The 27,041-nt window shown below is 38.2% G+C and overlaps 1 protein-coding gene across 3 annotated transcripts in view; it reads left to right on the top strand.

Annotated features, from left to right (window-relative positions):
• Positions 1 to 4,808: 4,808 nt before the first annotated feature.
• Positions 4,809 to 27,041, top strand: part of VAMP7 (vesicle associated membrane protein 7) — a gene marked incomplete at both ends in the record, with an annotated part of 34,672 nt that continues 12,439 nt past the window's right edge. Inside the window, 4 exons of one of the 3 annotated variants that reach the window (XM_080719340.1) lie at positions 4,809 to 4,957; positions 11,395 to 11,452; positions 13,910 to 14,047; positions 17,283 to 17,373. In XM_080719340.1, coding sequence (XP_080575466.1) covers positions 4,812 to 4,957; positions 11,395 to 11,452; positions 13,910 to 14,047; positions 17,283 to 17,373 — 433 coding nt within the window. The remainder of the gene's footprint in view (positions 4,958 to 11,394; positions 11,453 to 13,909; positions 14,048 to 17,282; positions 17,374 to 27,041) is intronic. The other 2 variants (XM_080719338.1, XM_080719339.1) reach the window with 2 other exon arrangements.

The following is a 27,041-nucleotide window of genomic DNA, read 5'->3' as shown; positions in this document are numbered from 1 at the left end:
ATTTTATAATACTCGTGCCCTCCCAAAAGCAATGTTGCAGTTCTGATACCTGTTAGTGGGACCTTATTTGGATATAGGGTCTTTCTTGGATATAAAATTCAAATCTAAGTTAAAATGATGGCATGCTAGAGTAGACCCTTGATCCAATATGACTGGTGTCATTTTACAAGAAGAAACTACTGAGACAGAGATAAAAGTGGTACAGCTACAAGCCAAGGAACACCAGGAATTACTGGCAACTACCAGAAGCTAGAAAGAGACAAAGAAGGATCTCTTCTACAGATTTCAGAGGAATCATGGCCATATCAACACCCTAATTTTTAACTTTTGGATGTTATATAACTGTTAGATGATGAATTTGTATTGTTGTAAGTAATCCACCTCGTTTTGGTACTTTGTTAGTATAGAGGATTATTAGCAGGAATGAAGTAGAATTGGTGTGACTGCTCTTGGAACAAGTGAAGAGTGAATAAGGGAATAGAGAAGAATAGTGTTGAATCAGGCTTTCTTTTATATTCTGTTATCTTTGTTTTTCTTCTCGCTGTGTCTTTTCTTTCTCTCTAGGAATAGTGTATTTATGTAGCACTGGTTTATTAGGCATAAATTAGCAGAGTCAGGTTTTCTGACTTGGAATACATTGTTCCTTCAGACATTGTTTCTGTTATTCTACCACTTATGGAAATGTTTGACATTCAGCTGCAAGAGAGTTTCAGAGGGGGCAGTTGAAATTTGATGATAAGGTAGGATGTTTAGCACAACGGAGAGGGGAGACTAGGATTTGAGAGTGACAATAAGTTCCTAAAGTGAGATTTTGTAATACTCGTGTCCTCCCAAAAGCTATGTTGCAGTTCTGATACCTGTTAATGGGACCTTATTTGGATATAGGGTCTTTCTTGGATATAAATTCAAATGTAAGTTAAAATGATGTCATGCAAGAGAAGGAGTTCCTCTTAGTGATGTCTGGAAGGAAAACTGAGGTCTGTTGCTATGTACCCAATGTTTAACGGTCAGTGAATTGTAATTGGTAACTCATTTTGTTGAACAGGACACTGCTCTATAGGTGACATGCATTATTTCTAGTTATACACTGAATGAATAATGTGCTCCCTATTCCAGGTGACCATCTTTCATATAAACTTGAAAACTGTTGTTATACTCCCTTTAAGTAAAAGAAAAGGTCTTTTCTCATTTAAAAACATCTCAAGCCGGGCGTGGTGGCGCACGCTTGTAATCCCAGCATTCGGGAGGCTGAGACCCGGAGGATCGCGGTTCGCGGACAGCCTCAGCTACTTAGTGAGGCCCTCTGCAACTCAGTGAGACCCAGTTTCAAAATAAAGAATAAAAAATAGGGCAGGGGGTGTAGCTCGGAGGTCGAATGTCCCTGGGTTCCATCCCCAGACCCGCAAAAAAAAAAAAAAAAAAAAAAAAACATCTCAAGTAGGGTGTGGTGGTAGGCACTTATAATCCCAGTACTTGGGAAATTGAGACAGGAGCAGCACAGGTTCAAAGGCAGATTCTGCGATTTAGGGAGACCCTCAGCAACCTAGCAAGACCCTATTTCAAAATTAGCAAAAAGAAGCCGGGCGTGGTGGCGCACGCTCGTCATCCCAGCATTCGGGAGGCTGAGACTGGAGGATCATGGTTCGCGGCCAGCCTCAGCTACTTAGTCAGGCCCTCTGCAACTTAGTGCGACCCGGTTTCAAAATAAAGAACTAAAAAATAGGGCAGGGGGTGTAGCTCGGAGGTTGAATGTCCCTGGGTTCCATCTCCAGACCCGCAAAAAAAAAAAAAAAAATAGCAAAAGGGGCTGGGGGTGAAGCTCAGAAGTAGAATACTCCTGGATTCAATCTCCAGCACCAAAATAATAAGAAAAAAATCTGTAGTTCCTGCAACCATTTTTCAGATGATACAATTCCTAGGTCCCTTGCATATATTGTTTTTCTTCTATCCAATCTTGAGTTATGCCTAGAACTGAATTTTGTATTACACATGTTCCAAGTAGCACAGATTGTTATGTCAATAGTTCTTAAAGAGATCAAGGCACCCTGTTTCATAATTGAAGATTATGTAAATATTTTATGTGGTTACCTCATGTTAGTTTATAATGAATTTACAATGCACTAAAGAATAGAAATTTCTGTGTTGTGAAGGTCGGTTTTCTTCTTGAAGCTGCACAGAGACTGAGGCTGCTACTTTTTCGTCTCTTGGTCTGGGGGGACTATATGATCTCTTATGTTCATTTCTCTTTGTTGTTTTGTCCTTCTCCACTGTACGTATCTTTGGCTGTAAACAATGACCTCTTGGCTTTATTATGAAATTCCAGTAGCCAGGCATGGAGGCACACGCTTGTAATCCCAGTACTTGGGAGGCCAATACAGGAGGATCACAGGTTCAAAGCCAGCCACAGCTACTTAGTGACTGCACCTTAGTGAGGCCCTGTTTCAAAAAAAGAATAAAAAATAGGGCTGGGGGTGTAACTAGGAGATAGAGTGCCCCTGGGTTTAATCGCTAGTACCACACAAAAAATAAAAATTTCAGAGACTCTTTTACAATCTTCATATTGAACATGAGTGAACATAGCTAGCATTTGTTCCTTCTTGAAATTTTCTTTCCCTTTGATCTCTGGACCACCAAACTCTTCTGGTTCTCCTTACTCTGCTGGTTTGTCCAAATCAAAATATTATCATTGGCACTGTTCTTATTTTCTGTATACAGTATCTTCAGATAAATCATGTGTAAAATGGTGGTCCAATTGATCTCTGTGGACAAACAGGTAATAGAATTAATTAATCCCTTAGGATAGTCAGAATTTATCGTTGAGGTAGAGGAAAAGGAATCAATAAGAAATCAGAAAGAGCAGCCAAAAATGTAGGAGTGTTTCAAGGAGGAGGATTGGTCAGTGGTATTAACTGTTCCCGAAAGGTCAAGTAAGGTCAAAGTAGAGAAGTGAGCAGTGTATTTTGCAACATGGAGTCTGTTGGTGATTTTAGGAAACATGGTTTAGTAGAGTGTTAAGGACAAAATACAGAATACAAAAAATCAAAGAGCTTTAAGGAGGTAGAGAAGCAGAGATAGTGTGTAAACAGTGATAATAAGAAGTAGCATGATAACCTGGAGCACGATAGATATCAAGGGGGGCTTTTAGAATCAAGGGAGATAAAGTATGAGACAGTGATTTAGAAACTGTAACTTGCTACAAATGTTAAGGAGAGTTCCAGAAAGTGGTTGAGGACTTGACATGACACTGGAGAACAACTTCATCTAGAAAATAGGAATGAGCTGGACATGTTGGCACAGGCCTATAACCACAGTACTTGGGAGGCTGAAACAGGAGGATTGCACATTCCAGGCCAGCCTTAGCTGCTTAAACTCTCAGCAACCTAGCCCTGTTTGAAAACAAACAGAGGGTGGGATATAGCTCAGAGGTAGAATGCCTCTGGTTTCAATCCCTACTACAAAAAAAAAAGAGCGAGAGTAGGGAGCTAGAGAAGGGGAGGGGAAGAGATGGGAAGAAAGGAAAAGAGAGGGAAGGACAAAGGAGTAGAGAAAAATAGAAATGAAGACACGCCAAGAGCAATTCAGTTGAAGAGACAGATGAGTACCTTTTGCTCTGTGTACTATCTTTTGGTGCTGGGATTTTAATCTGGAATCAACAGTTTCCCTGACCCCAAGCACTTTAAGTCTACTGCTGTGTTTGCAAAGTACAAGCCATCCGTGTTCAGACAGTTTTAAGTACAGATTCCAGGGTCTCACCTCAGACAACTACCTAAGATGATTCATAGTCTTGCTACAATTTGAGAACAACTGGTCTATTGGGTAAATATGTTAACAAATAACAGTAGTTTAAGAGTTAATTGAAGACTAGAGAAGTATTTGTTGTTTGTCTCTAAGTTTATGACATTAAATAGGAAAGCTGATTCTTGTTTGGGGTGAAGCACATATTCACGGCCAAACGTAAGAAAAATAATATTAATCTATTGGTCTAGTGCTTTAGCAAAATTTTGTTTATAAAGAATCTCTTATAGAAGTTTTGGGTTACTTTCACTTTGTTTCTATTATGGGAAATGGCTTTATACCCACAGAGGCAGGGTACCATGCAAACATAAGACTGTTGTTTCTATTATCATACTGCCTGGGTATAAGTCATACTGCTCACTTACTAGCTGTATTATTGAGAAGATTATTTAAACCATTGGTGCTTTAGTTTCCTCGTCTATAATAGGGGTATCATAATAGTGTATGATCTCACTGAGCTGTGAAGATTAAATGAATTTTTAATTATAAAGTACTTAAACTGATGTCTGTCATATAGTGAATGCTTAATAAATGTGGGATCTTGGTATTACTAATAGCTAATCTTTTTGAATCTAGGGTCTAACTTCTGTTAAACTATTCCCCCAGGATAAATTTTAGGATGGGATTATTGCATTAAAATATGAAGATGTCTTTGTCTCTTTGCTGTCTATGGTGTTTTTTTTTTCAAAATGACAATATCGGTATGTGCTGTATAATTTGTAAATGCAACCTGTCACTGGTATGTATATCTCAGTGTGGCTTAGGTTGTAAGCTTGTAGAATATTGTGACTTTATTTTTGTTGTTGTTTGATACTGGGGATCAAACCTAGGACCTCGTGCATGCTAAGCACACTCTACCACTTAGCTGTGCCCCCAGTTAATTTTCATGTTATCATACCTTGTTTAATATTGTCCCTAGTATATGTTGATAAATGACAGTAAGTTACTTTTTACAAGGTCACGTCAAAGAAATACTCTAAATCTGTGTCTTTTCTTCCTTTTACTAGATTGAAGCCATGGCCATTCTTTTTGCTGTTGTTGCCAGGGGAACCACTATCCTTGCCAAACATGCTTGGTGTGGAGGAAACTTCCTGGAGGTGACAGAGCAGATTCTGGCTAAGATACCTTCTGAAAATAATAAACTAACGTACTCACATGGCAAGTGAGTTCTGCTTTGCATCTGGTAGAGGGTGAAAGAAGGGAAATTTTGTATTCAAAGAAGTAGAAAACAACCTTCTAGATAGATAAGTTTGAATATGCTGACAGAACAATAACCTTCAGAAGCTTAAAAAAGGTCCGATTTTTAAAATTCTGAGCCAGGCAGGGTGGTGCACGCGTGTAATCCCAGCATTTGGGAGGCTGAGACCAGAGGATCGCGGTTTGCGGACAGCCTCAGCTACTTAGTGAGGCCCTCTGCAACTCAGTGAGACCCGGTTTCAAAATAAAGAATAAAAATAGGGCTGGGGGTGTAGCTCAGAGGTCGAATGCCCCTGGGTTCCATCCCCAGACCCGTAAAAATTCTGATTTTGCTACCTATTAATTTAATTTGTCATTATTTTATTCTATCATTGAAGTGCTGTTTTGTTTTAAAGATATATTTATATGTGTAAAATTACTTTAATGTGCTATTCCAGGATATGTGAAATGATATGGATAATATACTATTCCTTTATTCATTCTTGTAGTAAATATTAACTGAGTGCTTAACTTGCTAAGCACTTTGCTTGGTGATCAGAATATAACAAGAAATGCAGTATTTTCTCTCATAGGAATTATAGTTTATTAAAGGAGACAGTCAAATCCACAGATTTATTTGGAGGTAATGGGTAGAGGGATGGCATTCCAGGTAGGGAAGTACAGAGGCATGAAGTCATATTCAGGGAACTGCAAGTTCTCCGTGATTGGTGATCAGGATGCTGAAGATAAAACTAGAGAGATTGGTAGAAGAAAAGTCATGTAGGGCCTTGTATAGTGTGTTAAGAGTTTGGACTTACCCTGTGAGCATTGAGAAGGCATTGAAATTTTTCAGCTAAGGCATGACAGCTTTTGCTTTAGAAAAATCGTTCTGGTGGCTTAGTGGAGAGGGCACAGATGGGAAGTCTTAGGAATCAGATAAAAAGTGCCTCATCCTTCCTCGTTGATGTTTAAAAATCTTTTACTTAACTCATCCTTATTTCCTTAGTTCTTATCTCAGAAGGAGATCTTTATTACTTTAGGAATGACCTCTTTTATAATTTAGAGTCCAGTCTAAGCTACTGTGAGAGAGAAACAAAGATATGGAATCAATTTAAATGAGATAGTCCAGAGATGAGTGGTTTGGAGCTGATGGGTTGCCTCTGCTGTTCTAAGTTAGAGCCTTTCACATCTGGCCAAGGCAGTTTCTTTCAGTTTTTGTTACATTCCAGTACTTTTCTAATATTTTTAAAAGTAAGGCCCAGAAGTGGCCTGGCATTTCATTGTTCATAAGTTTCTGCTTAGCCGAGCGTGGTGTAATCCCAGTACTTGGGAGGCTGAGACGAGAGGATCACAAAGGTTGGAAGCCAGTCTCAGCTACTTAGTGAGGCTCTCAGCAACTTAGTGAGACCCTGTTTCCAAATAAAGTATAAAATAGGTCTGGGAGTATAGCCTGGAGGTAGAAGACCCCTGGGTTCCATCCCCAGTACCACAAAAAAAAGAAGTTTCTGTTTACATTTCACTGTTCACTACGTAGTCATGTAGCTAACGCACCTAGAAGTGATGTCCGGAAATATATCTCTGGCTGTCATAGGATCAGCTAAAGCTTTGATAGTTTGGAGAAACTTATAGTACATTGAGGGATGACTTGGCAGCCTTTCATTCTACTCCTCTGGTCATTCAAATATCTGGATGAACTCTTCTTCCCAAACAGAATTTGTCTTTTCTCTGTGGGAGGTAGCTCGACTCATCTGCACCAAAGACTCTACATTTTGCTCTAACTTCAGAATTTCTGAGTGATAACACAGACTCAAGAGTGGCTCCTGTGGCCCACTGACCATACACTAAAAGACAAGTCATGTGTTTCTCCCCAGCCCAATGCTATAAACAGGAGTGAAATAAGAACAGGATAACCAGAACGAGAGTTACAAATTCTCATTTGAAAAAGGGAAGAAAAACATGTAGAAGTCATTGCTTCCTGGCAGTAATCAGATAACTGCTTCATGGCATTTTTTTTTTCAGTACTAGGGATGGAACCCAGGGGCATTGTACCTCCAAGCTACAACCCCAGCCCTGTTTTTTAGTCCTTCTGTTTTTGAAACAGGGTCTCACTGAGTTGCGAAGGGCCTCGCTAAATAGCTGAGGCTGCAGGAGGCAGAGACAGGAGGATCACATAGGTTCGAAGCCAGCTGCACTGGCTTAAGACACCCTGTTTCCAAATATATATATATATATAATGTCTGGGAGTGTAGCCCGGAGGTAGAAGGGCTTCCAGGAACCCCAGAACCACCACAAACAAACAAATAAATAGCTGAGGCTGTCTGCAGAACCGCGATCCTCCAGTCTCTGCCTCCTGAATGCTGGGATTACAAGCGTGCACCACCATGCCCGGCCAAGACTCTTTTCTGACTGGGGAGAGGTTAGTGATTCTGCTTTCTTGCAGAAATTCCTCATTTTTCTCCCTGCCTTTGTTTTCCAAGAGATTCCTCCTGGTCCATTGTTCTTTTTCGACCATATCCAAAATGAGTCTTAGAGAATGTAGTTATCTTTGGAAACTGTACAGGTTTTATAGTCTGTTTCCTGCAATGTGGGTGTGGGAGCCCAGAGATTACATAGCCAAATTTCTTGTGAGTATGGCTTTGCAGTTTCGTTAAAAACCCATTAGGCTTCTAATATATATGTTTTTAGTCAGTCCTAGGGAAATGCCTACGAAAAGTACATGGAATCCCATTACAAGGAAGCAGGGCATATATCTTCTCTTATTTTATGAGCCAGAACTTAATAACATGGTTGCATCTAGCTACAAGGGAGGCTAGACTCTACCATCCAATTAAAATATAAATTTTAGTAAAAGAAACTGTTATCTGTTGGCTATGCCTTTCCACTATGTCCTGATTTAGTCCTACCCTGTATTATCTGGAATGAGGCACTATCACTGAGATTTATTTTCTTTTTAACCAGCTGTCTTGATTTCTGTCTTAAAGCACATTCCATCATCCCAATTAAAAATATTTTATTAATGTAAGCCAAAAGAAGAAAGTCTGTTTTGTGTGTGGGGGTATTAAGGATCAAACCGAGGGGTAATCTACCCCTGTACTACAACCCCAGCCATTTTTTATTTTGAAACAGGGTCTCACCAAGTAGCCAAGGATGGCCTTGAACCTGTGATCTTCCTGTCTCATGTATGTTAAACACCTTTCCTCTGAAATCTGATTCCTGCTTTTTCTTTCCTTCTTTAACAGTGTCACTGGACACACAGTTGACTAAGCCTGAAACTTCAGAATCTTATATGACATCCTCACCAAAGCCTTGCCATTATCCTACACCAAGTTTTTTAATTTCTTACCTCTCCCCTAGCCCCACTGTCACAGTGTTATTTTAGGCCTTCATTGTTTCTCATTTCAAAAAACTTTCTCCTAACTGGTCTTCCTGCTTTTAGTTGCTCCTACCACAAATCTGTATTTCTTTTTGTCCTTTGGGTTTATGTTTGGTTTTTGTTGCGGTACTAGAGATGGAACCCAGGGGCATTCTACCTCTGAGCTATACCCCCAGCCTTACATTTTATTCTTTATTTTGAAGCAGGGTCTCACTGAGTGGCAAAGGGCTTCACTAAGGAGCTGAGGCTGATCTCAAGCCCAGATCCTCCTGTCTCAGCCTCCCAAGTGCTGGTATTACAAGCATGTGCCACCATGCCTAGCTATATTTCACATTCATTTGATGATACTTTCTTGCTTAAAACCTGTGGGATTTAGAGAGCACAAACCATTCCTGACCTTTCTACTGCAATCTACAGAAGGATTCTTGCCATTCCCAGACTGAGCTGTGTTATTTCAAGTGTTGGTACATTTTTTCATGCTTTTGTATGTTCTGGGAATGTCACCCCCAAGTCCACTGGTAAACTTTTGCTTGTTTTGCAAGTCCCAAATGAAATACTATTTTTTAAACAAAATTTTTATTGAACATAAATGGTATACATTTAAACCATATTTGGTACCCTCTCCCCCCCGCCCCCATTTTCCCTTCCCCCCTCCCACCAATGGTTGTCCAGGTTAACCATGTCATATTCATAATTTTATACATATTCAGATGTAGACCCTCATTAATCAAGATCAGCCTTCCTCCTCTCCTATCTTTCCATTCAAACTTTGCTGATATTTCCCCTCCATTATCTGGAGTCCCACTGGTATCCTCTGTGTTTCCTAGTTTGGGCATATTAGAGGAAACATATGTACCTTCTCCTGTGCTTTGCTGATCTCACTTATCATAATGTTCTCCAGGACTTTCCATCTTCTTGCAAATGATATAATTTTGTTCTTCTTTATGGCTGAATAGAATTCCATTGTGTGTATTTCCCAAAGTTTTGCTATCCATTCATCTCTTGATGGAGATCTGGGTTGGTTCCATATTTTGGCTATTTTGAAACACTATTTTTAATAAATTTTTATTGGTGAATTGTAGTCATACATCTCAATGGGGGAAAAAAACTTATGGAGATATACATGCATACATCACCCAATTAACCCTTACCCAATCTCTTACCTGTTCCCTCCCCCTCCCACCTACCCATGCTTGGCTTCCTGACTGATTTTGATATGTTTAAGTACATCCTTCTAAAAGGGCAGTAACATTCCTTACTATGATTTAGAAGTTTCTTTGAGATCTGGCCCTTTTCCCCTCTCTGGCTTTGTCTTTCACTATTTTAGTCCTCAATTTTGTTCTCTAACTAAGCTTAGCAATTTATAGTTCAGTGCTAGGTTCATTATCTCTTCCTAGTCTTTGCAATATCTGTTTCCTTTTATCGGAATATATTTATCATATATAATTTTTTGAAAACTTGCTTTTGTTTGTTCAAATTATAGTACTTAACACGTATTATAATTGAAATCTTGAATGTCTCTGTAGTCTACTTGTGTACATATGTGTGTAGGAGGGGAATTATTGGGGATTGAACCCAGGGGCATTCTACCTCTGAGTTACACCCCCAGCCCTATTTTATTTTTATTTTGAAACAGGTTCACTAAATTGTTGAAGCTGGCCATGAACCTGTGATCCTTCTGTCTCAGCCTCCCAAGGAATGGGATTATAGACATGTGCTGCCATGCCTGGCCAACTATAGTCTTCTTGATGGTAGGGATATGTCTTGCTGTATTTTGTGGCTTATGTACCAAGTTACTCTGATTTAGGAAAGACTAATTTTATGGGAGAAATGACTGCCATTTTTAAACATGTTGTGTTTAAGATGTATATGGTATGTCCAGTTGTTCATATCTAGTAGTAGTATATATGAGACTAGAGCTTGGGGGATAAATCAGATCTAGATTTGAAATTAGAATTCAGTCTGATCACAGGCTAAAACTTGAATAATGTTTGTTCATTGTCCTTAAGACAGTGCAGTGTGGTTTATAAAGTTTTATATAACCTGGTATTGCTTCCTTCTCCAGCATCATCTGTCCAGGCAATTTATTTTTATTTCTGTACAATCTGTATTCTAGTTCTGCAAATGAATTTTACTCTCCATATCTCTATGTGCTCTTTTATCTCCATATTCTTATGCTTGGTTTCTCACTCTGGAGCACTCTTTGCTGACCATTTATACTGCTATCTTACTTATTCTTCAGGTCTCAAGTCAGGCATCATGTTTTCTAGGATGTCTTTCCTGTTACACTTCGGCAAATTTACATTATGTGCTTCCTCTGTGTCCTCAGAGCAACATGTATCTTTAACTCTCTCATCATCCTATTTGGTATATAGCACTGTAGCCTCTTGCACTGCGACCTCTGAGAAGGCAGGTACTGATGGTCTTGCTTTGTTGGATCCTCACTATCTAACATAGGAACAGACTCAGAGTAGATACGCAAATGAATATTATTGTTGAGACTTTGGTAGAAAAGGTGTTTGCTTTGTGATCTTTGGAAAAGGCAAGAAAAACCCTGTGGCCCATTGAGGATTAATTTAATTGTGTGTCCTTCCTAAGATGTCATCAGTTGCTCAGGCCTTAAGAGTCCACTTGTAATTCCAGTACTTGGAAGGCTGAGATAGGAGAATAGCAGGTGCACAGCCAGCCTCAGCTATTTATTGAGGCCCTCTGAAACTTAGTGAGACCCTGTTCCAAAATAAAAAAAAAAATAGGGCTGAGGGTGCAGCTTGGAGGTAGAATGCCTCTGGGTTCAATCCCCAGTATTGCAAAGGGAAAAAACATCTAATTGTGTTTTTGTACAGGGGTAATTCCCATAGCATTGTGCTAGTAGCTAAGATAGAGACCTTTTAACTTCTTATCTATTCCTATCAATTTAATTTGAGAGAAACAGATATGAGGGAATAGATTATATCTATAAATAATATAATGTTGGCAATATTGAACTTGCTTATACATAGAAGATAGAAGAGAAAGTGTTGCTTCTAATTAAAATATCTTTTATTCTACAGTTATTTGTTTCATTACATCTGCCAAGACAGGATTGTATATCTTTGTATCACTGATGATGTAAGTAACTTGAAGACCCATTACTATTTGTGTCTGTGTACTATTAAAACAGTCAGTTCCTAATTATCTATATCTAGAGTGGGTAAAAATGATGCAAACTTTCCATAGCTGGAAATCCTTTCTATGCTTTGTCTTTATCATATTGTATTGCATCTGACAAAACTTGAAACCTGGTTATATACAAATCAGCTCAGTTTTCGTAGTTTTAGCTTAATTTCTTGCAACTTCTATACTTATCCTGTTGTATGTTGATGATTGGTGTTCATAATTATGATTCTTTTGTATCAAAGCTTCTTAGATGTGTCTAAGTAGAAAACTAGATTATTTCATTCCTTCAATCAATAGTTAATGAATTTTTAATGTATATGGATTTTGGAAAAACAGACTCATAATACATTATGATAAGGTATGTAATCTTGTATTTTACATTGGTAGGGTGTTTTTTTCAGTATTTATTGGCTCTAGACCTAAAATGCTCAGACAGGTTCCCTGCATGTAGCTATATGCTTATTTATTTATGTATAGTGAAGAGGGGCTGTGTCTTTGAGTCTTTTATTGTAGGAATGAGGAAAATTGTCTCACAATGCACGTCCCTTCTCCTGTCACTTTGAAGGCGAGCTTCCTTTCTCATCTTATTGTCCATATACTTATATCTAAATGTTCACTGACAAGAATCATGGAATTGGCATGATCGCTATAGATAAGTGATTTTAACCTTTATTGTCACAGAACCCTTTGTCATCTGTTGGCCTTGCTGAGGGTGTTATGTATAAATAGAATACACCTGATTCTAAGCAAAACCAATTATATTGAAATACATATACTTAAAATATTCAGTATATTTTAATGAGATACAGTAATGTGGATACTTCTTTAAGAACTTACTAACACACCCTAAGCTTGAATTGTGATGAGCATAAACAGTAATTTAAAATATCTGTAACTGTGATGGTATAGAAAGAAGATTTCTGTAGGTGACAAAGTTACAGACACTATTTTATACCACTCTGGTTTATTACCTACATTCACAATTGAAACTTAAGTTAAAGATTGGCAAAATGCAATACGATTATTTTTCTATCCAAGTAAGTACAAGTGCCCTGTGAATTTTGGCTACTGCCCCCAGTTTAAGAACCCTAAGACTAAGCTTCTTAAATATCAACCACAGTGATCATTGCAATGATTTTAGACCTAGTTTCATAGTATTTTCTAAAATAAAAAAACATCCAGCTTTATCTGAAATGACTGATGTGAATACGCTTACTGTAGATGAAAAATATCATTAAAATCTGGAATGGTCGGAGTTGAGGCGTATAATTCTAGAACTGTAATTTGATATACACGTTCATATGCTTTTTATATTTTTAGTGGTGCATTGTAATTATACATCAGAGTGAGGTTCAGAGTGATACAAACATACATGCACACAGCACTTGGCATGTTTTCCTCTGCATCGCACCCTGTTTCCCCTTCCTCCCTCCTCATACGAGTCAGGGAGATTGGTTACTGATATCTTTATAAATGGACATAACCTTATTTGAACTGTTTTCTTCATCAAGCCTCCTTTTCCACCTCCCAATAACCCTCCCCTGATCCCGTTCCACTATTTTACTGGTCTCTTCATTTATCTGAAATCCTTTTTGTTGGCCGGGCGTGGTGGCGCACGCTTGTAATCCCCGCGCTTGGGAGGCGGAGACAGGAGGATCCCATAGGTTTGAAGCCAGCCGCGCTGGCTTAAGAGACCCTGTTTCCAAACAAAAATAGAAAATAGGTCTGGGAGTGTAGCCCGGAGGTAGAAGGGTTCCATCCCCAGTACCACCAAAAAAAAATTGAAATCCTTTTTGTTTTCCTATTTTATTCCTATTTTCATATATGAAAATTTGATCCTTGACTTTCTGAGATGGGCTGATCCTACTTAGCATAATATTCTTCTAGTTCCGTACAATCTCCTGCAAACACACATATACTTTTTGAGTGAGTTGGACTAGACAAGGGTATGTCACTTGACATTTTCAAATGTGCCACCACTCTTGGAACCTATCAATTCAAAGTTCATGTCAGTAGCATTATTTATGTATGTGAAAGACACTAATTATGGATTTATTGAACCTCCTCTTATCCTGGACTTTTTGATATGTCCTATGAAATATATGGAGGAAATAAAATCCAGTTCCTGACCTCAGGATGTTGGTAACCTAGGTATTAGCTGGCAATAACCAGACATGTTTGGAATTGGCTCATAGCTCTTTCATTTACCCCCAGCTGTTTAACCTTTGGCAAGTTAGTTATTATTTCAGAGATTTTTCTTACTTATCTATAAAATGGAATCAGCGCAGATTCCTCCTCATAATCATTACTCAGTAAACGTTAGCTGTTTCTATTGTTGTTATTGTTAATCTTCTCCATCATCTTTGTTTACTTTGTAAATGTGAGAGCTCTATGTTGGTTGCTTTTGAGGATTTTGAACGTTCCCGAGCCTTCAATTTTCTGAATGAGGTAAAGAAGAGGTTCCAGACTACTTATGGTTCAAGAGCACAGACAGCACTTCCATATGCCATGAATAGCGAGTTCTCAAGCGTCTTGGCAGCGCAGCTGGTAAGATCTTTCTCAGTAGACAGTGTTTTGATTCATATTTTCTTTTCTTTCTTTCTTTTTTTTTTTCTTTGCAGTACTGGGAATTGAACCCAGGGGCATTCTACTTCTGAGCTATACCTCCAGCCCAATTTTATTCTTTATTTTGAAACAGGGTCTAACTAAATTGCAGAAGGGCTCACTGAGTAGCTGAGGCTAGCCTTAAACCTGCAATCCTCCTGTCTCCAGCCTCCCAAGTACTGGGATTACATGTGTGCACCCTCACGCCTGCTCGTATTTTCTTTTTAATTACCTTAAATCACCATGAACACAGGGAGCTCTGACCTGCAATACTTGTTTCTGAGTGTATAAGGCAACATAATAAAACTTTCTCGTTAAAAGAATACAAAAGGCCCATTATGGGATAGCAAGCTAATAATCTATAAGTAATGGCCAGAATACTTCAGGATTAGGAAGAACATTGCAGATCATCTAGTTCAACTACCCGTATAATGCTAAATCTACTCAATTTGCCAAATGGTCTTTTAATCTATACATAAACATTGTTTTCCCTCCACAAGGTAAATTTAATTTTTGAGCAGGTCAAATTAATCATTTGAAAGCCTGTACATCTTAATTGTCAGATTAGTGATGTTTTCGATACATGTTTTACTTTGAAGTACCACCATAATCAATACAGATAGCATTTTCATTGCCCTAAAATTTTCCAAATTTCCCTTGCCAGTAAGTCCCTTGCCTCACATTCTACCCTAGGCAACCTTGTTTTATTTTATTTTCTGTCATAAATTTGTTTTGTCATTTCCAGTATTTCCTATAAATGGAATCATACAATATGTACTTCTTTGTGTCTTGCTTGCTTTGCTCAGCATGAGGCTTTTGACATTCATTCATGTTGTATAAATCAGCAGTCTGCTTCATTTTTAGCTGGGTACCATTGCATGCAGATACCACAGTTTGTTTATTCATTTACCTGTTGCTGGATATTTGGGTTGCTTTCAGTTTTCAGCTATCATGAGCAAAACTGCTAATAATTTCCATGTACAAGTTTTTGTATGGACATGTTTTTATTTCTCTTTGGTAAATACCTAGGAATGGAATTGCCAGGTCATATGGTAAGTGATATGTAATTTTCAAATTATCACATTTTTTCTCCAAAATGATTGTACGTTTTACATTTTCACCAGCAGTTGTTGTCTCTGCATCTGCATTGTAAATATTTGTTGCATCTGTCTTTAATTTTAGCCATTCTAGTGGATGTGCAGTGGCATTTCATTGTGATTTTAATTTATATTTTCATGATGAATAATGATGTTTTGTACTTTTAAAAATACTTACCTCTTAAGCCGGGCGTGGTGGTGCACGCATGTAATCCCTGTGCTTGGGCGGCTGAGACAGGAGGATCACACAGGTTCAAAGCCAGCCTCACCTACTTAGTGAGGCTCTCAGCAACTTAGTGAGACCCTGTTTCCAAATAAAGTATAAAAATAGGTCTGGGAGTATAGCCCGGAGGTAGAAAAGACCCTGGATTCCACTCCCAATACCACCAAAAAAATTAAAAAATAATAAAAATACTTACCTTTTATATATGAAATTGAGTAAAACACATCTCTAGCTAAAATATTTTTGTGGATGTGGAAAAGAAAAGATTTGTATTATAGCACTGTCCACTTTTCCTATAAGTTCTTTTAAATACTTTTTTTGAGTATCATACTTCTATATATGTATATGTATATGTATATTTTTTCCTTTGGAAATGAAGTCCTTTTAAATTAGGTCCTTAAAAGCCTTAATTATTCAAGCAGTTGGTGTGTTTCATCCTCTCCACTAGGAAACATTCGTATATGTGAAGCTCTGCAAAACATCAAACAAAAAATATACTAGTGTACAGCCAACAGTAAATAGGGACAGCTGGCAGCAAATCTTTCAAATAAGCTCCAGATTTGTATACGGCCCTTTGAAAAAAATCTGTGCCAGTTTCCTCATCTATGAATGGAGATAATGAAAGCATCTTTATCATAGAGATTTTGGGAACATCAAATAATATCCCTTGTTTAAAGTGCTTAGTACAGCCGGGCGTGGTGGCGCACGCTTGTAATCCCAGCATTCGGGAGGCTGAAACTGGAAGAACGCTGTTCATGGACAGCCTCAGCTACTTAGTGAGGCCCCCCGCAACTTAGTGAGACCCTGTTTCAAAATAAAGAATAAAAATAGGGCAGGGGATGTAGCTCGGAGGTCTAATGCCCCTGGGTTCCATCCCCAGACCCACAAAGATAAAAATAAATAATAAAGAGCTTAGTACAGTGAAGTGATTAGAACATTATCTTCAATGACTTAGATTCTAGGATCTCAGATTCCCAAACCCATTGGCTTACTGCTCCCTTTTCAGAAAAAAAAATTCACTCAGTGCCCTTGTACCATGCTTCCACCACCACTTTATTTTTATTCAGTATGACCCAGTTGTACCCAAGGCTACTACCTCCCCCAAGGATCGTTCTAGTGCCCCCCTCCGGAAGTGGAATCATCAACTTTGGGAACCTAGGTAACTAGATCCTATGAGAAGTCAATGAAAGCAGGATGCACCTTATGATCCCAGCAGATAGAATGGATACTAAGAAACTGAGTATGACCCTACCTCATCATAACCAAGAAATGGGTAACATTGCAGGGTACCTTTCCTCTGTCCTCTTTCCCCTGCCCCCAAGCATAGTCTTCTTTTTCTCTTTCCTTCCTTGTCTGAGCATAGATTATATATCCCCTCACTTCTGCCTATGAGTCTGAGATGTGCATTTGATATAATATACTTCACTTTATTTAAAATAAGATATTTTATACTATAATACTTACCTTTTTTGTGGGTCTGGGGATTGAACTCAGAGGTATTCAACCTCCAAGCTACACTCCCTGCCCTGTTTTTATTCTTTATTTTGAAACGGTCTCACTAAGTAGCTGAGGCTGTCCGCAAACCACGATCCTCTAGTCTCAGCCTCCTGAATGCTGGGATTACAAGCGTGTGCCACCACGCCTGGCTCAATACTTTGGTTTTATATAGAAGCATTTTTTTGCTGCTGTTGTTTTTCCCTAGGTCTGGTTTTTTCCAGTGAAGTGACATGACATGTATCTTTTACATAATAAAGACAAATTTTTATAGGGTTTTTCAATGTAAGTTTTCATTCCTCCTGTTTTAATTTTCCTATTATAAATGTCTAGGTGCCATAAGTTAAAAAATATTTTCTTATAGAAGCATCACTCTGAGAATAAGAGCCTTGACAAAGTGATGGAGACTCAAGCCCAAGTGGATGAACTCAAAGGAATCATGGTCAGAAACATAGGTGGGTATGTTTCAATGGCATAGTTTCAACAATGTGGACTAAAAAGATTACTTGATTGGGGTCAAATTATTCTCAAAGATGAAACAGCACTTTCTATACTCACAATTGGAAGCTAATTGTCAGCTGTGATATAGAGATTATTTACCCATTGTCTACTTGTATGAATGGTTTCTTCTTAGTACTTGCGACTGTTCTTCGCTCTAAATTTACTAGTTTGCTTAGCAAGACTAATTTCTAGAAAACTTACCATAGGTTAACAATTTAGAATAATTTTGTCACTTTTGTCTGGTGATACCCAGACAACTAATATAATCAGTAGATACTTAAAATATAACTATTTGACCTTGCTAGAAAAATTATGACTCCTATTTGAGAGAAAAAGAATTGGACAAAAAATTTTTCCAAAGAATAAATTATAGTTTTCATCCAATGGCCCATGTTCCTTTTGTTAAGGATCTGCTTAGCATGTTAAAATGATCCAGAGAGATACATCAAGTTTATTTTTAACTTAGTTATGCAATGGTATTTAAATTTAGGACAATGCTAATATTTTAAAAGGTCTGGTTCTCACAAGGTGGTGCCTGGACCAGGAGCATTAGCATCATCTGTCAACTTGTGTTTTCACAAGAATTGTAGAGGATGCAAGAACAATTTTGAGAACCACGCTTTAAGTACATCTCCTAAGGGTAGTATTTTTACAAAGTTGAATGAAAATGCTTATGTAAAATTACTTTACAAGATATTTGAGACCTTGTTTTAATTTTACATTTATTCTTAGAAAAGTTACAAAAATGCTGGGCGTGGTGGCGCACGCTTGTAATCCCCGCGCTTGGGAGGCAGAGACAGGAGGATCGCGCAGGTTCGAAGCCAGCCGCACGCGCTGGCTTAGGAGACCCTGTTTCCAAATAAAAATGTAAAAATAGGTCTGGGAGTGTAGCCCGGAGGTAGAAGGGCTTCCAGGAACCCCAGTACCACCAAAAAAAAAAAAAGAAAGAAAAAAAAAGAAAAGTTACAAATTACAAAAAGACATGTAAAAATTATTCCTAGTCCTAAGATTCATTTCCATTTTTTCTTTTGAAAAATTTTTATCCTCATGTAGACATCAAACTTCTAATCATAGTTTATATTCAGTTTTGTGGCGGCAGTATTTAAAGTGGTAAAATATAGAATGATTGATGCCTTGATTTTTGTCGCAGTTTTGCTTCCTACCTGTTGTTAGCCTTATAGCAATCATGTAAGTTCTCTGAGATTTATTTTCTAATACGCAAAAGAGAGATAAGAGAACGCTCAGTGTGGTGGCACATGCCTGTGGTGGCACATGCCTATAATCCCAGTACTTGGAAGGCTGAGACAGGAAGGGGATTGTGGGTTCGAGGACAGCCTCTGAGACCCTGTTTCAAACTAAAAATAAAATAGGGTAGGGGTGTGGCTTAGCTCAGAGGTAGAATGTCCCTGCATTCAATCCCCAGTACTACAAAAACGAGAGAGAGAGAGAGAGAGAGAGAGAGAGAGAGAGAGAGAGAACGAACGAACACGAGAACCTAAGGTTACCAAAATAAAGGTTATATATAGAAAGAACTTTGTACAGTGCCTGGCATATAAGTGAGAGCTGACTAATTGTTAGCTATTTTTACTTCGCTTTATGTTCATACTGTATTTCATTTAGGTAGTATATCACAGTTTACCTAACCATATCCTTATTTTGGGTACCTGGATTCCTTAGAACCATGTGACTTAGACTCATGTTTTGCTAGCAGAGGAGCTTGCTGAAGAATGTAAATCATTGCTGTGCTTCCTTTATTGAGAACTTCTTGCTGTGAAAGTAACGTAAATAGGACTGGTTAGTATGCTTAGAGACTTAAAGTAGCAGAGAACACTGTAAAGTATTATTGATTTAGAGATCTGCATTATAATAACAGTACTTTTTTGTATGTGTGCTTATGTTTTTCTTACTTTCTTGAGATGAATTCCTAGGAATGGGAATGATAATCTGAATATAGAAATATTTTTTCAATGTTACTGAGAATTGAAAACTTGGAGAGTTCAGCCTCTGAGATACACCTTGGCCCCATTTTATTTTATTTTATTTTGAAGTAGGGTCTCTAAGTTGTTGAAAGCCCTGATAAGTTGTTGAGGCTTGCCTTGAACTGGTGATCCTCCTGTCTCAGCCTCCCAAGTTCTGGGGTGACAGGAATGAGCCACCACACCCAGCTTGTAGTTCTTAATACGTGTCTCTTAACTAAAGTGATTTCCTTTGACTGATCATAGTTTTAATTAATATATCTAGACAGAGACTAAAGAATCTATCGAGAGAACTGCTAATGCTTCTTTTTATTCTTGTAACCAAACATATTTATTCTGTAAGAAAGTGAAGGCAGTCAACTGCTACAATATTTATTGCAGATGCTTAACGTTTTCAGCAAATCATCCTTTAGTCAACTTTTGTGGGGGATGGTACTGGGGATTGAACTCAGGGACGTTCTACCTCCAAGCTATACCTCCAGACTGATTTTATTTTTTATTTGGAAACAGGGTCTTGCTAAGTTGCTGAGGCTGACCTTGAACCTGTAGTTCTCCTGTCTCTGCTTCCCAAGTACTGGGATTACAAACATGCACCTCATGCCTGGCTTAATCAACTACTTTTAAATGACTTGATTTTAAAGTTATAGAAACATAGCCAGGCATGGTAGCACATGCTTGTAATTCCAGTACTTGAGAGGTGGAGACATGAGGATCCCAGGTTCCCACAGTCAACTTCAACTACTTAGTGAGGCCCTCCACAACTTAGTGAGACCCTACTTCAAAATAAAGAGTAAAAAATTGGGCTGGGAGTGTAGCTCAGAGGTAGAATGCCCCTGGGTTCAATCCCCAGTAACACACACACACACACACACACACACACACACACACACACATACACACACACACACACTCACACACGACTCCACTCATTTCCAAATTTACCTATGTCAGCACATTATTCCCCTATTCCTCTAATGAGATTGTCTCATACATTTATATTTTTTGTCACATTCTGCATTTGGAGAGTGTTGTTATACATGGTATTTCAGGTTCCGGGCAGCAGTAAACAAGGCTTACAGTAATAGTAAAATCCTGTTTCAAAAAAATAAGTAAATAAGAAGCCAGTCGTGATGGTGTGCTCTTGTAATCCCCGCATCTGGGAGGGTAAGACAGGAGGACTGCAGGTCCACAGACAGCCTCAGCTACTGAGTGAGGCCCTCTGCAACTTAGTGAGACCCTGTTTCAAAATAAAGCATAAAAATAGGGCTGGGAAGGCTGGGCGTGGTGGCGCACACTTGTAATCCCTGCGCTTGGGAGGCAGAGACAGGAGGATCGCGCAGGTTCAAAGCCAGTCTCTCTGGCTTAAGAGACCCTGTTTCCAAATAAAAATATAAAAATAGGTCTGGGAGTGTAGCCCGGAGGTAGAAGGGCTTCCAGGAACCCCAGTACCACCGATAAATAAATAAATAAGCTGGGGGTGTAATTCAGAGGTAGAATGCCCCTGGGTTCAATCTCTGGTAACACACAAAAAAGTTGTAGAAACAAAGAATTATAAATATAGCAGAAAACATTTACAATTATTTCCCTTTATTTTTAATTGCTCAATTGAAATGTAGTTCACATGTACAATTCACCTATTAAATGTAGTTCACATGTTGTACAGTTCGCCTATCCAGTGGCTTTTTGTTAGATTAAGAGTTGAGCTTACACCCCTACTGCAATAGTTATTTTTGCAGTATTGGGAATTGAACCCAGAGTCTTTCTACCACTGAACCACATCCCAGACGTTTTTCTTTTCTTTTTTTTTTATTTTGAAACTGAGTGTCATTGCATTAGCACACACTGGCTTCAAACCTGCAATTCTCCTCTCTCTTCCTCCCAAGTACTGGCATTATGGGCATGGGCATGCACTGTCATATCTGGGTGTCCTACCTTTTTTTGTGGTACTGGGAGTGGAACCCAGAGGCTTTCTACCTCCGAGCTATACTCCCAGACCTATTTTCTATTTTATTTGGAAACAGAGTCTCACTAGGTTGCTGAGAGCCTCACTCAGTAGCTGAGGCTGGCTTCAAACCTGTGCCATTCTCCTGTCTCAGCCTCCCAAACGCAGGGATTACAAGCATGTGCCACCACGCCCGGCTCTTTCCTACCATTTTTAACAAACATCCTCTTTAACAGTATCTCTTCCAACATCCTATTTGCTGTATTCCTAAGTATTTTGTTTTCAATGCTATTGTTAGTGTGATTTTTTTTCTTACTTTCAGTTTTGGATTATTTGTTACTAGTATATAGAAATGCAGTTGGTTTTTACTTTTTTTTTTTTTTTTTGCAGTACTGGGAATTGAACCCAGGGGTATTCTATCTCCAAGACACACCCCCCGCTCTATTTTTTATTCTTAATTTTGAAACAGGTCTCACTAAGTTGTGGAGGGCCTCACTAAGTAGCTGAGGCTGGCCACAAACCTGCAATCCTCCTGACAGCCTCCTAAGTACTGGGATTATAAGCATGCGCCACCACACCTGGCTTGATTTTTGCCTATTTATCTTGTATCACATAATTCTGTGGAACGCATTTGTTAGTCTTAATAGATTTTTAAGATTTTCTGTTGTATAGTCATGCCACCTTCAAATCCACATAGTTTTAATTCATTCATTCCAATGCAGATGCCTTGTATTGCCCCCTCTTTGCCTAATTGCCGTAGCTAGTCCTCCAGGATAACGTGAATAGAAGTGATGAGAGTGTACATCACCCTCTTAGTCCTGGTCTTAGGGAGATCTTGAGGAGTCTTTTTCAGTTAAGTGTGCGATCAGCTGTGGGTTTTTTCACAGGTGCATTTTATCAGGTTGAGAAAGTTCCCATATATTTTTTGTTTGCCCAGTGGTTTTATCATTAAAAGGTATTCGATTTTGTGAAAATTTTTCTATTAAAATGAGGTTTTTGTTCTTTATTAATATAATGTAGTATACTAATTTAGTTTTAGATAGTAAACCAACTTTGCATTTCTGAAATAAATCCCACTTAATCGGGGTATATAATCTTTTTTATATATTGCTGGATTCATCCTCCAAGTATTTTTATTGATATTTTTGGTACTGGGGATTAAACTCAGGGGTGCTCTACCTTTGAGCTACACCCCCCCCAGCCCGATTTTATTTTTTATTTGGAAACAGGGTCTCGCTAAATTGCTGAGACTGGCCTTGAACCTGCAGTCCTCCTGTCTCAGCCCCCCAAGTACTGGGATTTTTTTTTTTTTTGCAGTACTGGGGATGGAACCTCAGGGTCATTCTATCTCCAAGCTACACCCCCAGCCCTATTTTTTTTCTTTGCATTTACTTTTTATTTATTTTTTTAATTTTTTTATTGGTGCACTGTATTCATACATCATAATGGGATAAAAAAAAAACTTTTGTAGACATACATGCACACATTGCCCAGTTAGCCCCTACCTGATCCCCACCCGGTCCCCTCCCCATCCCTCCTTCCCATGCTTGGCTTAGTGGTTGACTTCTAGTATTATTTTATTCCTTATTTTGAAACAGGGTCTCACTGAGTTTCAAAGGGCCTCACCAAGTAGTATCTGAGGCTGTCTGTGAACCACGATCCTCCTGTCTCACCCTCTCGAATGCTGAAATTACAAGCATGTATCACCATGCCCAGCCTATTGGTATTTTTTAAATACCTATATTTACAAAAACTGGTGGTGTTTTGGTTTTTTTCCTCATGATTTCTTTGGTTTTGAGACCGTGAAAGCCTTCCAATTCTTTTCTCTGTGCAAAGTTTTTCTATTACTGACTCATCTCCTTACTTGTAGTTCTATTCAGATTTCCTATTTCTTCTTGAGTCTGCCTCAGTGCTTTGTACACTGCTAATAATTTGAAATTTCATCTAGGTAATCTAATGTGTTGGCATACTTTTTTGTTCATAGTGTTTTGTTAGGATCCTTTTCATTTCTCTAAGATTAATAGTGCTGTATTTTCTCTTTCCTCCCTCATTTTAGTAATCTGAATCTTCTTTTTCATTTTGTGTAAATGTCCTTTTTTTTTCTCATAGTACTGGGGATTCAATTCAGGTGCATTCTACCTCTGAGGCACAACCCCAGCTCTATTTTATTTTTTACTTGGAAACAGGGTCTCACTAAATTGCTAAAGGCTTTGTCTCAAACCTCTGATCATCCTGTCTCAGCTTCCCAAGTACTGGGATTACAAGCATGTGTCACCATGCCTGGCTAATATTAGTCAATTGTTTAAGCTTTTCAAAGATCCAGAGTTTGGTTTCATTGGTTTTTCTCTAGAGTTCTTTTTTCTACTTAATTTTTCTGCTCTAATCTTTTCTTGTTGTCATTGTTGTTTTGGCGATGGGGATTGAACCCATTACTGCTGAACTAGATCCCTGTTTTGAAACAAGGTTTTGCTAAGTTACTAAGGGTCTCACTGAGTTGCTGAGACCGGTCCTGGACCTGCCATTCTCCTGTCTCAGCCTCCCAAGTACTGGGATTACAGGTGTGCTACCACCATGCTTGGTTTGTACTTATCTTCATTTCCTTCCCGCTGCTAGTTTTGGACTTCATTTACTCTTATTTTTCCAGTGTTGGTAAGTTGGAAAGTTAGGTTATTAATTTGAGAAGAATCTGTCTTAGCTTAAACTGCCATAACAAAATATCATATATCAACAGAATATATTTTCTCAAATATGTGGAGGCTGGAAGTCCAATATCAGGTTGCTAGCATGGCCACATTCCGGTGAAGGCTCTCTTCCTGGCTTGCAGAGAGAATCATCTCCTTGTATCCTCACATGGCAGGGAGAAAGAGAGCTTGTGTCCTGATTGTCTCTTCTTATAAGGGCACTAATGCCATCATGAGAGCCCAACCCCCATGCCCTCGGCTAAACTTAATTATGTCCCAAAGGTCACGTCTTTAAATACCATCGCGTTTTTCCTCTCTCCTCCAAATACCACAGCATCATTCTTCTCCTTAAAGTAGGCCTCTATAAATTTCCCTCTGCACTGACCTTACTTCATCTCAGCAGTTCAACCCAGTTGTTTTTATTTTCATTCGTGTCAAGGTATTTTCTAATTTCCGTATGATTTATCCTCTGACCCTTTGCTTATTTAGGAGTATTATGTTTATTTTTCTACATATTGGTGAAGGTCCCAATTTGCTTTGTTACTGTTTTCTAAAGGTATTCTATTGTCGATGTACTGAATCATTTGTACCGTTTCATTCCTCTTGAATTTATCGAGGCTTATTTTATGTGTAAGCGTATTGTCTGCCAGCAGAATATTCTACAGGCATTCGAGAAAAGTGTGCGCTCTCGTATTGCTGATGGACTGTCCTGTAGGTGTCTTTTAAGGCCTAGTTGCTCTATTGTATTGTTCAAGTCTTCTAGTTCCTGTTTATTTTCTGAATGGTTTTAGCCCTTATTGAATTTTTGTATTGACGTTTCTAGCTATTATTTTTGAATTGTCTATTTCCCTCTTTAATTCTTTCAGTTCTTCCTTTGTGTATTTTGAGGTTCTATTTTCAGGTGTGTTTACATTTATAATTTGCCATAGTTTCCCTTATTAACCCTTTATCTTTAAGAAATGTCACATTTTATCTCTACGGATATTTTTGTTTGTTTGTTTTTTGTGACACTGGGGTTCCTGGAAACCCTTCTATCTCCGGGCTACACTCCCAGGCCTATTTTATATATTTTTTATTTGAAAACAGGGTCTCTTAAGCCAGCGCGTCTGGCTTCAAACCTGCATGGTCCTCCTGTCTCCACCTCCCAAGTGCGGGGATTACAAGCGTGCACCACCACACCCGGCTATGTTTTTGTTTTAAAATCTTTTTTTTTTTCATTTCTGTTTGCCTTCTTCTGGTTTCTTTGTCCAATGTTTGAACTTCAAGTATGTCTCCTATAAGAAATATATAGTTAGCTTTAGTTTATTCTGTCTAATAATATCTTTTATAGGTTTATTTTTGTCATTTTATTATTATTTGATTTTATTAGATGTCTTTTATTAGATTATTTAATCTAGATAGTTTAATGTTAATATGAGTATGGTTGAAATTATTTCTTGGTGGTACTAGGGATTGAACTCTGGGGGCCTCTACCTCTGAACTGTACCCCCAGCTATTTTTTTTTTTTAATTTTGAAACACAGTCTAAGTTTCTGAGGCTGGCCTTGAACCTGTGATCCTCCTTTCTTAGCTTCCCAAGTACTGAGGTTATAGGCATGTGCCAGCACACCTGGTTTGGAATCTTTATTTTTGAGATGGTGTCTTACTTTGTTTCCCAAGCTTGTCTCAAATTCCTGGGCTCAAATGATCTTCCTTTTACAACATCCCATGTCGCTGGGACTGCATTCATACACCACCATACCCAGATGATATGGTTGGATATATATTTCCTTTTACCTTCAATTTTCCATATAGTTCATTTCTCTTTTTATTCCTGTTTTTCTTTTACTGGATTCTTTTGTAATCAGTGACTATTTTCTAAAATAATAGTTTAAGTCCTTTAATGATTTTTTTCACTATATATGTTTTTAGTCATTTACCTAAGTAATTTCTGGACTTGCAGTATACATGTTCAGTTATCACAGTTGACTTGAGATTAACATAAATGTAATTCTAATGAGATATGTAAATGTTAACCTTATGTACTTTATTCATTCCTCCCCTTTTTATGCTATTTTTCTATATTTAATATCATAAATATTAAAAACTCAATTAATTTAATTTATTAACCTTATGATTTGTGGTTGCTTTCAGTTTTTTCTGTCAATCTGAATTACCACCTAGGATAATTTCATTGATCTAATACAGTTTTGAATCTATCTGTCTTTATGCTTTTTTTTTCAAATTTGTTATATATTTTCACTACTATTTCTTCAGATATTTTTCTTCTTTCTCTAGCTCTTCTCCCTCTGGTATTTTCATTACTATTATGCTCGTAAAATTATGTTGTCCAGCATTTCCCTGAGGCTTTATTCATTTTCCTTCATTCTTTTTTATACCTGTTCCTCAAGCTGAGCTTTAATATTTGTCCTATCTTCAAGTTACTGACGTTTTTCTTCTATCTTCTCCAGCTACTGTTGATTTCCTCTAATGAATTTTTTCTTTTATTACACTCATATCTCACTTGGTCCTTTTCTTTTATTGGTGCATTATAGTCATACATCTTAATGAAGTACAAAATGGCAGAGGCATACATGCACACATCACTCATTTAGCCTTCCTTAATTCCCACCCCATTTCTCCCCCCCCTTCTCATGTTTGGCTTAGTGATTGACTTTGATGTTTATGAATACATGCCATACACATAAGGAGATTTTCATCTTCCCACTTGGTTCTTTTAAAAAATCATTTTAACTCTACTGATTTCTTTGGAGAGACATTATACCTTCAGTGAAAATATTCATTTTTTTTTATTTTTTGGTACTGTGGATTGAACCCAGGGGCATTATACCTGAGCTACACCCCAGCCCTATTTTATTTTTATTTTGAAACAGGGTCTCACTTAGTTACTGAGGTCCTCATTAAGTTGCCGAGGCTGGCCATGAACCTGTGTTCCTCCTGTCTTAGCCTACCAAGTACTGGTAATAGAGATGTGTGCTACCATGCCTGGCTTGAACAGCAATTTATTATGGCTGTTTTTAAGGT

The sequence above is a fragment of the Muscardinus avellanarius genome (genome assembly GCF_963383645.1).
Source record: "Muscardinus avellanarius genome assembly, chromosome: X".
NCBI lineage: Eukaryota > Metazoa > Chordata > Mammalia > Rodentia > Gliridae > Muscardinus > Muscardinus avellanarius.
Note: the sequence above shows the minus strand (reverse complement) of the source record. Positions and strands in the feature narration are given on the sequence as shown.